This window comes from Canis lupus, chromosome 9 (genome assembly GCF_048164855.1).
Source record: "Canis lupus baileyi chromosome 9, mCanLup2.hap1, whole genome shotgun sequence".
Classification (NCBI taxonomy): domain Eukaryota; kingdom Metazoa; phylum Chordata; class Mammalia; order Carnivora; family Canidae; genus Canis; species Canis lupus.
The window spans coordinates 14,246,085-14,259,478 of record NC_132846.1 but is presented as its reverse complement, the minus strand read 5'-3'; the positions used below and the strand labels follow the sequence as shown (position 1 = coordinate 14,259,478).

Sequence of the window (13,394 nt, the reverse complement as noted above, 5' to 3'; positions counted from 1 at the left end):
GCAAAATCAGCAATACTTAAAGGAGCCCAGGTAAATGTCATTTGTTCACCTGTTGTGTAGATTTTTCAGAAACCCAGATACTTTGTTGTGAAAATGTGTCAGATTCTCCCATGTAGCAGTCACTGTTGGTTGTCCACTGAGCAGCTACTCCTTTTTTTTTTTTCAGTTTTATTTAGAAATAATTGACATACATCACTGTGTGAGTTTAAACACACAGCGTGGCAGTGGCTCAGCTTACATATATTATGAAACAATGACCACAAGTAGGTTCAGCTAACATTCATCTTCTCATGCGAGGTAAAATAATAAGGGAAAAGAAAGATAGAAGAAGAAAATGTGCTTCTTGTGAACTCTTCGGACTGACTCGCAACAACTTTCCTACAGATCCTGCAGCAGTGTGAGCTGCAGTCAGCACGTTGTGTATTGTGCAGCTCTTCTATCGCTTGTTCCTGGATAAGGCAACTTTCCCAAGTCCCAAGGGGGGACAAGCCTTGATTGTTGAAGCCAGACCTGGTAATTGCATCTAGTGTGTGGCTTAGGCTTGGGCACTTGATGAAATGCTGGACAATGAGATATAGGGGGGCTTCTCTCTACTGGAGGGCCTGTATGAGCATTTTCTTTCAAAAATGAACACAAAATAGTGACTGACCCTTTCCTGACTTTGGGCATTGTCTTGTGAGGAACTGGTGATGGGCAGTGCTACAGCTCTGTTTTGATCATGAAGAGAAAGGAAAGATGATTACAGAGAAAGTTTAAGTCATTTTTGCTTGGGTTTTCTGTTACTCAGTAACGGGATGCATTCTAGTCGATGTGCCCTGCCAAAAATTCTAGGAAGCCAGAGGGGATGCGGAGTTCATCAAGAGGTTCAAGTGACCTGATCCTTAGTTAACACAAAATTTATGGAAAAATCATTGTATGCTAAACACATACACAAATTAAATCCCCATGCCACTCATTTGTATTAAACAAGGAAGTCTGAGGTTTTTTTTGAGAGAACGCAAGGTATCAGTAAATCAACATTTTAAGGAAAGTAGTTATAAAACATAAAACAGCATTTTGTTCTTAATCTTGTATAATGTACTAGAAATGATGGAACTGATTTTATTTAGTTTGATTTAGGTTAAAATGGAAGTCTTAGAAGTATTTTTTTTTTTGAGCATGTTTTATAAGAGCAATGGGTTAGTTTCTCTCAGATATTAGATGTTCTGTTTTATGATAATAAAAGCAGCTACGGATTGAAATAGTAATAAGGAAAAGCCCAGGGATCAACGTTAGGATTGTTTTAGAATATATCTCTGTCCTCTCGAAGTTCTAGCTTACTTCCTGGGCAGCAAGGAAAGATTGTGTACTGTTGTATTCTGTGTCCTTTTATGCTCTTCTAAGCCTGGAATGTCCCTGACCCTGCACCTCTGCCCACCTCCTGCCACCTTGGCTTCTTGCCATCCTCTTTCAAGTTCCAGGGCAGATGTGCTGTCTCTGGGACTTCTCATCCTCCCTTGTTGCCCTGCCCTCCTCCCTGACCCCCCATCTCAGGGGTTCTGTGTTTTGTTCATACATCTCAATAGTCCTTTTTTATACTATGTTTTCAAAATTGGCTGTTTTCGTGCTATCTTCCCTACTAGTATGTAAGCTGCTGGAAGGTAGAGACCACACCTTAGTTATTTTGGAAACCTTATTGCAATACCACAAAGCTTTGTACATAGTAAATACTCACAGATGTTAGATGAATTTGAACAGGGAAAATGTTACTGTTTGTATTCACACATACAACAAGTACTTGGAAAAAGATTAACCTGGGGAAACAAAACCCAAAACACCTCCTTTTGCCTACAAATTGACTATTATTTCTGTTTACACTCTATTAGCTTTCTCCACTGATGTTCAAAACTTTACACCTTTGTAAAGAAGTTCATCTCTTTATCAAGTAGTTATGTACTCGTTTCATTTGAACCCTGACTGACATACCCTCAGAGCCAAGTCGCTACTTGTACTTTACTAATAGTCACAAAATTCAACCAACTGGAGGGGAAAATGAAGCGCTTAAGATTGTTAGGGGCAGCCCGGGTGGCTCAGCGGTTTAGCGCCGCCTTCGGCCCAGGGCCTGATTCTGGAGACCCAGGATCGAGTCCCACGTCGGGCTCCCTGCATGGAGCCTGCTTCTCCCTCTGCCTGTGTTGTGTCTCTGCCTCTCTCTCTCTCTATATATGTGTCTCTCATGAATAAATAAATAAAATCTTAAAAAAAGATGATTAATCAGTCTGTATTTACTTTTACTTCATGTACAAGAGTGCTTTTGACATACTAGTATAGTCAGTCCTCAAACATTAACCTGAATGGGAGTCTGCTAGGGATCTTGTTAATCGCAGATCTGGACTCACTAAGCTGGGGGTAGGCGTTTCTATAATGCAGGGGAGCAAGGACACTCAGCTGAGAGTTAGGCCCTTGTTGGTCTCTGTTCTCTATCTGCCTGCTTTTGGATCAGAAAAGCCAAAATCGGTACTTTCCCGAAAAGAAGGAAAAAAAAAAAAAAGAAAATAATACCGGTAATTCACTTCTGCATAAAACCCTGACTTTATTTTGTCTCCATGTGACAATCCGTCTTGGTTAATGGAGAGGCACATGATGCAGACTGACTTGGCTTCTGAAAACAATCTGACGTGGTAGCTGTAACACACATCATCTTTCAGGGGCATTTTCATATTCATATGGAAGAAGAGGAAAAGCTCATTTGCACTGGGAAAAAGTCCAGCCAATGATCAGGTCGCAGCCAAATCCCCGAAGGCCCCGCTCCGAAGAAGGCTAAGATCAGAGAATAGAAAGAAGTCCTCTGTCTATTTGTACTTGGCCCACCCACCAAACTTTGCGCCGTCCTCTCTCCCCACACTGCAGCTTCCTTTACTGTGTGCGGTGGCTGCATACCCAGATCAACAATTAAATTCCCCCTTTGTTTGTGTGGCAGATGACAAATGCATGGAGGACATCTTGTGTTTCCGAGGCAGGCAGGGCACTTACTTTGATTGATGCTCGGTTGTGGAAAAAAATGAGCTGGGAAGGAATTACAATGGAGGGCCTGCAGACTGGAAGGGGATATACTAATTAGTCCTGCATTAAGCAGTCGGCTTGCATTTGGCGATGAGACGCCTTCAGGAGGGAAGCGTAGGGGTTATTGATGCAAACAGCATGCAATGCATTCTTCCAGGTAGCTGTGCATGACTTTTGTCAAGAAGGATAAAATTTTGTAATTAAGAAATAAAGACCAAGGCTACTGTATTTTTTTTAATGCTCCCTCAAATATATCGGGTGGGCCATGCTTTCTCTATAGGCTCTCACAGACAAGCTGGAAGTCCTTCTTTCTTGGTGAAAGAACTCTTCCAGAGTTTCCTCATCCTGGGTAGCATCCTAGGAGGGGAGAAACGCTACCACTTCTATCCTTTCTGGCTCCTTTTCACTAACGTCCCACAGCTACAGAGCCTCAAGCCTTGCTAGTGGAGCACATCATAGAGGGAAGAGAAGTTTCCCTCCACCACTCTTTCTAGGTTTGAGAGAGTTGCTCATTTGACCCGGAAAGGACCCTGGGGATATCTTAAGACAAATCCAGCAACTTCTACAGACAAAAGGTTGGATTAAAAGGGACAAATGAGAAATGCAAAACCTGTTTCTCCATTTGGTTTAGCATTCGTGGCTTGCCCGTCTGTATTTGGGCTGGCGGCAGAGGTAGAGTAGTAGATGGTGGCGCTGCTCTCCTGTGCTCCAGCTAACCGGGGCGTCGGACTCAAGGGAGGCCTGATCAGTCAGCTGGAGATCGGTACCTCCCGAGCAATGGAGAACTGGAGACTGCTAGGCAAAGATGCTCAAATAATTGCTTACATGAGTAGTTTAAAATTCAAACCTCGAAATGTTGATTGTGTCAATTTGCCCTGGAGAATCAGTGAAATTGGGTTCAATGACTCCAGTGAGGTAGCATAAGGAGAAAAAAATCAGAGAGGTCTTTGGTCACAGTGTGAAAGAAGAGGTCCTACAACCCCCTTGGTCTTAGAATCCCAGTATAATTTCACTCACCCACCATGTTGGTATAGATAATGCGATTCTTAGTGATTCTTTATGTTGAAAGCCAGTGTACTATCAGGCGTCTCATGTTAACTTAGTGGGAGAGTGAATGGTCCAAAGTTCTTGGTTCAACTGATGGAAGTTGCCAGTTCCTGATGCAGCTGAGATTCCCTTTTACTTTTCTTATTCTAGAGACAAGTTCATCTACGGATTTACAGATGCCTATGCTAGGAAAAAGATATAAGTGATAAAGATAGCATTTTGAGTTATCAAAGACTATGGAGTCTTTTTTTTTTTAAGTTTTATCCATAAACTGGAACATAAGACAGATATCAAAATATCAGAAATATTATCAGATGGGCTAAAACCTGTCTTTCATGCACAGGCACAGGAGTTGTGCCAATAGCTCTAGGAAGAAAAGCTAAATAGTTAATGCGGTTTATTTTTTAACCATCCCTTTGTTTTAGAATTCTATCTTATTCTTGAGCTGATTCTCTGTCACCATGACCTTCTTCTGCCAAGAAGGTACAGTTGAGGCATCCTTCAGTAATAGCCTAGGGCTTTGGACAAGCAAGATGCTGTGCTGGCTTTTTGCCTTTTCTTCCAGTGTTTACACAACCAAGACTTATTACATGCTCTGTCATTTTGTTACTGGGCTGGCTTTGGTTTGAGAATTAGGTAAACATCAGACATTCCATCACACAATTTTAGACTCAATCTTACTTTATAATGATGTTAATGTTTATTGTACAAAGCGAGATGCATTTGTATATTTTAGCATTTTATTTCAGTCACAGAATGCAAAACCTGACATTGGCATCAGTTTGATTTTTTTTTTTTGTGTGTGTGTGTGTGATTGAAGATATTAAGCACTACAAGAACGTTGAAATTTCAATCTGATTAGGATCAAAATTCTTCAGGATCAAAACACTCCTTTTCCTCCCCCTACAGTTTTACTAATTGTGTGCTACTTGACATTGTGGAGTTATTCCACAGCATGATAGCTAAATATGTGAAGTGTATTTTACTGTGCAGAATTATCAGCTCATTTTATTTGTTTTTCTTGTGTTTGAGGTTATTAAAAGAACTTAAAATTAGAAGTCGTGTGTATGAGTTGAAAGAGTGAACTCAATCATTGTTAGTAGGCTAAATCATAAAGCAATAGCCAGTATGTCAATATCAAGTAATGAAAAAAATCACAGAATTTAAAAGCATACCTTCTCTGTTTATTAGTTGGCAAGATACCAGCAAAATTAGGGGACTAGCACAATAGTGAATGGCAGAGTTGATTTTCAGCCCTCTCAAATTATTCTGGTTACTGAAAATGAGATAAAAGTAGATCGGAAAGAATGGCATCAAACATATTTGTTGGAGACCTTTGCTTCATGGGAAGAAATGAACTGCCCTAGCTCACTGTTCCTGAGGAATTGTGTTTCTTCAAGCTGTAAATCAAATCCCAGAGAGATAGCATGACGTTTTCCAAATAATAACTGAGGATGACATAGTTCTTTTTTGTCAGCACCAGGTTTCTGAAGTTAGACCTCAATTAAGATTCCAAAATGAAAAAGCACCCTTCTCTCCCCACACACATGGTCCATGACAGCGTCCTAAAAACAATATATTCATTTTTAAAGTCTGGATCTCTGGCATACATTGGTCTACAAATACATTCAGAGCTTCCTCCAAAGATCCTGATTTTTCTCCATCTTCTCTAAATTCCCAGCTACAAAGAACCTGATGTTTCTTTTCAGAAAACAGCATCATTTTTTTCCCCCCAATTAATTGAAGAGCCATCTGCTTCTGCGATGCACAACACCCATTCATTCTTAGCAACAAGTGTGTTCCCTAAATCCCTGGTGTGCAATACCAAGGCACGCGCTCAGTGTCGGGAGCAGAATTTGCTGGAGAGCGGCCTCGCAGGCAGGCTTTTCCCAGAGACATGATATATACAAAACCTGACACTGAACTAGGTCCCATGTCCATGTTGCTAATGCAGGCGTAAAAAACAGTACGAGATGCTCACACTTTGAGACTCTGGCTGGCTTACCGTCCTGCCATTATGCTTTGGAAGATGTGAGTTTAAAACGAGCAAACAACTGCAAAGAGCAGGAAAGACCTGAGCCGGCTCTCCTCAGCCACGCCAGGAAAGGGGAGAGGAAGTAGACTGAAGGGCCACCAGGAAAACATGATCGTCAAGCCGTCCTATCTCATTTGTGGCACCCTGCATGTATTTAAAACCAGAGTTCAGGACTGGGTTTAGAACCATCTAGGAAGATGAGCTCGTTGGGCCCTCGTCTTTGAGGAAGAGTCTGGTGATTGTTCATAAAAAGGATTTCTGGTTGGAAAAGGGGCAGGCTCTTCCTCAGAGGTTCTGCAGACCATGCCTCATGTTTCAGGGGATTGTCAGAGCCCTTCCACACACAGTGGAAACGGCCCACCAAGTTTGATGAGGGAAACTGCATGGGACACTAGTGTGGGGGCTTCTGCTTGGACCTGGGCAGAACACTGCTGGTCTTCCTTTCTTTAGATGCCAAAAAAAGATGCCTTGGAGGTTCAACTTGTGAATCAGGAGCTGGGAATCGACTCAAAGAGCTGAGATGAGTTCCTCTCTCCTGGGAGTCAGGAGATGGAGGTATCTGTTCCACTGAATAACCCTCTGTCCAGAAATAACAGTGAAAAGACACTGCCTTTAAGAGCTGCCATGTCCACACGATGTGCTCTGCCCCTGTGGTCTGGCTTCCTCCTTGCCCCGGTTGTGCGGTCAGTCAAGTAGGAATTGCTATAGGCTCTGGTCTGTCTGAACTTGTCTTCTCCCACATATATCTTGCAACAGAGACCACTAATTTCAGAGTGGAACTCACTCTCTGGAAAATGAAAGGGTCAAGAAAGCACTTAAGACAAAGGTTCCCCCATCACTTCATGGGAGAGAGAGCACAAGAGACCACAACATCCCATGTGAGGGCCTAAAAATCCAGCAACTTCTCTGGGCCTGAGTTCCAACTTTCAATCTAATTCCAACACAAGTTGAAGTGATTTATGTCTCACTTTTCCTCCCCTGCATGCTGACAGTCAGTCATCTCAGGGAGAAATCAGCACCAAAACCAAACAGCAGAGAGAAGAGAGAGAGAGAGAGAGAGAGAGAGAGAGAGAGAGAGAGAAAGATGACCCCAGCCAGGCTGTCCCCACACACAAGAGGTACTTACAGTCTAGGTGACTGTGTCTGATGCCCTCAACATCTTCGGCATGGATGAAGTGATAGCATCTCTTCCCTACAATGTCTACAGGGGTCAGGTCCATATAATCACTAATCCTGCAGAGAGAGGAACACAGGATGGAATTCAGAAGGGGAGGAAATACAGAAATTGTTCAATGGCTTAGAAACGAATCTGCCTACGGTTTTCATTATACCAGGGTACCTGGGAGAGGTGGCACCCTGAGGGAAAGGAAGCCCTTTACAGATAAGATGGTTTCCTTAAAGGATGTCGGACTTTTCCAAAAGTAGGGAAATGTGCTAGATCAAGCAACTGTGTTTAAATAATGAGACAGGTTTTTCGTTTCTTTCTTTTTTTTTTTTTTTTTTGGCATCAGAAGGCACATTTGGACAACATAATTCCATGAAATTATTGAGAATCAGTAACAATACAAGATCCTCATTAGAGGCCAAGATAATTCAAGGTTACATAATAAAATAAAAACATGTTATGGTGATACCAAATGATTAGAGACACCTTTCATTTAAACAGATTGGTCTTCTATTGGGTATTTCCATGAAAAAGGGCTTCAACTGCTTCTTGGCACAAAGTCCAAATTGGCATTCAAGGGATATAATTTAAATGCTGAGACATACAGATGCCTGGGGGTATTATCTTTTTCAGCCTTAGTCATTTGGGAGCTCAGCTTTCACTCCTGGCCCTTTTAACTGGTACTTTGTGGTGGATTCCACACAGAAACTTTTAAACCATTTCAGCAGCTCTTCCAGGCTTGTGCTTGACAGTACGTGTGTGTAAGCCCGTGTCATTGATTGTGCACACGTCAATGTCCTCAGGCAGGAGCACAGAAAAATAGAACAGAAATTGGAAAACATGTTGGGGGGGGGGGGATCTGCCCTGATTTACACAAAGACGTCAAAATGCTTATTATCCTCCTCCCTGTCCAGGTACAGATTGGTTTTGGGCGGTCCAAAACGGAACATATCTTTTGTTTATTCTCTTTACTGTCTCTGTGCTTTTTATGGTTTATGGCTTATGACAGAGCCAAATAGGAAGTGAGTCTTTAGAAAGAACATATTTAAGAAACCTCTGAGATCACTGCTGGAGAGTTCAAGCTGACCTCCAAGGCAGGGAAATAAGGAACAAAACCAAACCAGAATAATGTGGAATACAATTAAAATGTACTATCCAGTGAGTAGATTTCTCAATGTCTAATATTAAATAAGATTTTTGGCCAAACTAGAATTCTTGGTAAGACGAGACAAAATGGGGGCAGTATGAAGAGCTTTATAACCCCATGGTTTTCTGGTAGCAAGGCAGATTATTAGTTGGTGTTTTCCTAAAACCATTAGCACCTTTCTAAGCTCTGTTTATACCCCTTTTCTATAAATGGGTGAACAAGGATGTCGTTAAAAGGCCCTCATTGGTGTTTCTGAAATTTGCCAGCTCCTCTGAAAGCATCTGATGTCAGCCCTGTGTGCGGCCGTCCTAGGGAATGCAGGGGAGAAGAGTGGTCTCTAGAGTCCAGAAGAGGGCTTGAGTTGCTAGTAGCAGTTCCCTAATTAACCAATAAACCCTGGGGAAAAGCCAGCCATACTTTAGGGAAGATGTTCTTTAGTTTATGCTTTATTGGAATGAAATCCTTCAAAATATTTGAAGCACTTCTATGTACCAGAGCCTGTGACTCTGAGCCTCAGTTTCCTTATGTATAAAAGCAATTTAACAGATTGGCCAGGGGATTAATGAATGAAATGAAATGAACATAGCACAGTGGCTGGCACATAAGGTATGCTATCTCCTCAGGTCAAATAAGCAGTTACTTTTAACACAGGTCCTTTTAAAATAATTCATATCATCAGTTGAGAATTAATGCCATATTGTATTGGCTAATAAGGGGTTGTGGAAAACAATTTTTTTTAAGGGAAGAAAAAAGGCTTAAAGTGGGTCACAGAAAATGATCTCAATTATTGGAGTGGCACCATAAGGCACTCAGGTCCATGAAGTAGAATTAATCAATCTTTGATCACAGGAATGAAAATTAAGTGAGGGTTTTGGGATAGGACAATCACCAGGAGTAGGTCAATAAGATGAGGCTCTGTTTTTCGGAGGGAGTAATGGTAGTAAAATCTGAATCAAGGGAGCCCAACATAGGTTTTCAAAGATGTAAAGCCACAGGTTGCATCAGCCTTTCTATCTGCCTCCCTGGGTTGGAGCTTCATCTCCAGCATTCTATATTTTTAATCAGGATACACAGCTTTGTGGACTAGGACTGTGTTCTTCAGTGGATGCATAGATATGACAGGTCTCCTTCACTGGTTAGTTGGACTGCTTGCTTAGCAATCGGCCTGACTTCTCTAGAAAAAAAAGAGTGACAAGTAATGCAGGAAGGCCCACATGTGGCTAAATGCCTGGTTTTAAAATCTGGCACATTTTGAGTTCAAATTGTGACCTTGGGCATATCACTTACTCTTCCTCTCTAAACTGAAATGGCCTGAGGGTGATGAAGACGGTGGCAACACTCATCTCACAGAACTGTCTTGAGGCTTAAATGAGATGATGTATATGCTGAGCTTCGCATATTGCCGGGTGTGTACTAAGCGTTCAACAAAAGCTAACTATCTTTATTATTCCTTGCTAACCCTTGCTAATCATTTTGCTGCTTTCCTGATATTCTTTTGCCATTCCAGAATACCTTACACATAGCCAAGTACACAGTCACAATGATCACAATTTTAAGAAATGCCAACCAAACCTGAAAAACAGATTTAGAGTTACTTATTCAATAAGAGTGATAGGTGCGTGGTATCTTCTCCCCCATGGAACACTAATAGCTCAGGTGGGTGTTTTTTTTCTCCTGGAGAATTCTTTCCTTTGAATCCAATTCTGACCAGAAATGGTACGCATTTCTAACTTGGTCTCAACATCCTCAGAACTTCCCAGTGGGCTGAATATAGATGCTGGCTATATTCCTCTTGGCTAGGCCCTGGAAAGGTCAATTATCTGAGCTACTTGACCATTATGCTCTTGCATTTCGCCTCTGAAGGCACTACCAGGGCTCGGTGAACATACACTACGTTCATGCCTGACAATAATCTGTGCCACAAAAGCACCCTCTCAAAACTGCCTCAATGATTCTGCCTGTGGCACCAGCAGATGGATGGTATCATGGAAGCTTCCTTCCCATGACCGATTGGTGGATGGTTCCCCTTCACTCTTCTTCCTGTGACCCGTGATTCTCTCTTCCTCAAATCGGTCTGATGATGGGCTGGTGACTTCTGGGTGAAAGGTCTGAGGGGGCACTGTCCCATTTCCTTGTCCCTTGCTTTGTGCTTAATGGAAAAAATGAACTTTTAAACCAGAGGTTAAAAAGTCCTTTTATCAAAGCTCAGTGTTAAGGAAGGACTGCCAAGTCGTTTATATGATGAGTCTTTTTTTTTTTTTTTTAATTTATGATAGCAAACGTCAGGATTACAACGTTTTATTTAATAGGTTTGCCGATTTTTTCATCCTTTTCCCTCTGGGGGCCTCAAATTCTCATTTCTCCCCCTACATGTGTTGTGGCTTGAATATGTCCCTCCCACCACCAAATTCATCTATTGAAGCCTTTACACCCAATGCCATAGTATTAGGAGGTGGGGCCTTTGGGAGGTAACTAGGTTTAGATGAGGTCCTGGGGATGGAGCCCCTGTGATGGGATTAGTGTCCTCATAAGAAGAGGAAGGGACCAGCAAGTAGGCCGCTATCTGCAAGCCGGGAAGGGGGCTTTCACTAGGAACCTCATTAGCTTGTACCTTGACCTTGGACTTCCCAGTCTCCAGAACTGTGAGAGAGAAATGTCTGTTGGGTAAGCCCCCTGGTGTGTGGTGACGCATTCTCCAGCCCTCAAGCAGCTAAGGCAATGTGCTGAACAGCTCTGTGAACCCTGAGCCTCCCGAGGCTGGGCCTGGACAGTAGTCAGGGAGTGGGGCTGACCGAGGCATCCAGAGATACCTTTTGCTGCATAATTTTGCCAAGAACGTCTCAGCCCTGCTCTCTCCTTGGGTTCTCGGCCAAAATGGGTCTTAATTATAGCATATGGATGTCTGGGTATCCCGATTCATTCCATTGTCGTCCCTAATGGAAATCAGGACAGCAATGTAGGTTTTAAATAAAAAGCATGTTTGGTGTCAGTCCAAGCAGCCATTAAAAATAAGATCAGGATTTCTAATGAGCCTCGCTGGGAGAGTAAAATCCTTCCGACCGCTGCAAACGCCAACCTTCACCAACGTGTAGCGTACAACAGAGGAAATGAGAACAAAAACAAAGTACCTATTTTCACAGTAAATGATATTGAGGTCCATATTTACTCGAGTGACGAACATATGGCAGTCAATTCTGACTTCATTGATCGTAGGGGGAGGCAGGGCATGAGCCACAACCACAAGGCCCATGATTTGGCTGGGAACGGTCCTCCCGTGGGAGAGAGACACCCTCAGTCGTAGCCGGCCCGTGATGTGAATCACCTGTAACAGAACATTAAGGACAGGACACAGTCACATTTACGTCTGGGACGTAACAGTATTTCTTTTGAGAAATGCAAAATTATGTCTGGAACGACCAGCATTAGCTTGTATCTTCTGTAATGATAATGGCTGTCAAAGTGCCCTCAATGTCCCCAAGGCAGGGACATAAGAGTAATAATATTATATGCTGAGCTTTTCTCAAGGCAGCATTATTACCATGCTATTGCTATTTTCAAGACTTTGTCTTTCCCGTTCTTCTTTTCTCTCGCCCTCTGTTTTTTTTTTTTTTTTTAAGATTTAGAGGAAATGTACAACCAGTTAAAATGACCAGAGAGTTGAGCAATGAGCTGCAAAGGCAAATGGTTGAATTGTCTGCCCTTGTTAATGGATGATGCTTGTCTGTTTCCAAATCTGTACTGAGTGGAATTACATGGTCATCTCCTTTCAGAAGTATGGCCCAGAACTTTCCTTCACTGGTTCACTGGGGATGGGAGTGGGGGTTGATAACGCAAAAAGGCCAAAAGACTCCAATTAATACAAGTCTTAGTGGCAATGACATGAATGGGCCCTTCAGAACATAGATATTCCATGTCAGAAGGCACTGAGCTACCAGTACTACTGTGATTCATTGCACTGCCCTATCGGGTTGAAGCTCAGAGGAGCTTGGCCTATCATTTGTTCCTCGAACTCATTCTAAAGTAGGATCAGGAAATCTGCACCGTTTTGGTGGCTCATTTCGGTTTCCTGTGCAGAAACAGGTGGGAGAATATTGGACCGTGATTTTTGGTTTCTTAGCCGAAGTATACCACAGATAGTCCAAGCCAGCCAGAACCAAAGTAAAGTGGTTCATGTTCCTCACACAACTTAAGTAGTATTTTTACAGATGCCCTTTGAAAAAATCCCTTTGCTTATAAACTACACATAGAAGGGCAGCCATAATGTCAATTTCCTTAAGTGATGTTTTGAGGAAACGAAATCATAAAAGGGTGGAAAAGCATCAGGGATTATGTGCTTTTGGGATGATGGAAGTCGTTGTGTGTGTGGATGCGTGGGGAGAGGAGGCTGCTGGAGATGCATGTGTGTCCCCCTGTGTGTGTCCTCTAGCTGTGTTCCTAGGACTGTGCTGTGGTGCGGGGGACCCTCCAAAACTAGGCTGTAGATGTAATCACTGTGAGCCATTGTATCAGGGAGCTCAGTTTAGTCGTTAACCAAGTTCATGCCCTTGGTTTGCCTCTCTAAAAATGCATCACTGAGCACCAAACCACTTTTTTAGACTGTACTCTTCCTTCTTCACCATAAGGAACTCAAGTGGGAAAGTGGGTCTCTGGCTTCCCAGGAGCAATAAGAACTAGCCACTGCTCTCCTTCCCAGGGGCTTGACTGGTAATTCCTTTTTCATTTTGTTTTTGTTTCCCTTAAGTTATTCAGTTTTCTAAAAGAAAGCCACACTGCTGTCAGTCAGGAGGCAGGATCAAAGCTTACAGGGCTACCCTTTGGAGTCCTGGTGTCCTAAATAATACCTTTTCCCTGGTTCCCCTTCACATTTGCACCCAGCGCTGCAGATCTGGCGATGCCAATGAGAGAGATTACTGAGGATACTTCAGGAGCAGCTTTGTGACCACCCACATTTGAAGTTG

General features: G+C 42.6%; 1 protein-coding gene across 6 annotated transcripts in view; it reads right to left on the bottom strand.

Annotated features, from left to right (window-relative positions):
• Positions 1-13,394, bottom strand: part of NPAS3 (neuronal PAS domain protein 3) — an 839,616-nt gene that overhangs the window by 17,051 nt on the left and 809,171 nt on the right. For all 6 annotated transcript variants that reach the window (XM_072838226.1, XM_072838221.1, XM_072838222.1 and 3 more), the window contains 2 exons: positions 11,565-11,758; positions 7,251-7,357 (listed from right to left, as the gene is read on the bottom strand). In XM_072838226.1, the coding sequence (XP_072694327.1) occupies positions 7,251-7,357; positions 11,565-11,758 (301 nt within the window). The remainder of the gene's footprint in view (positions 1-7,250; positions 7,358-11,564; positions 11,759-13,394) is intronic.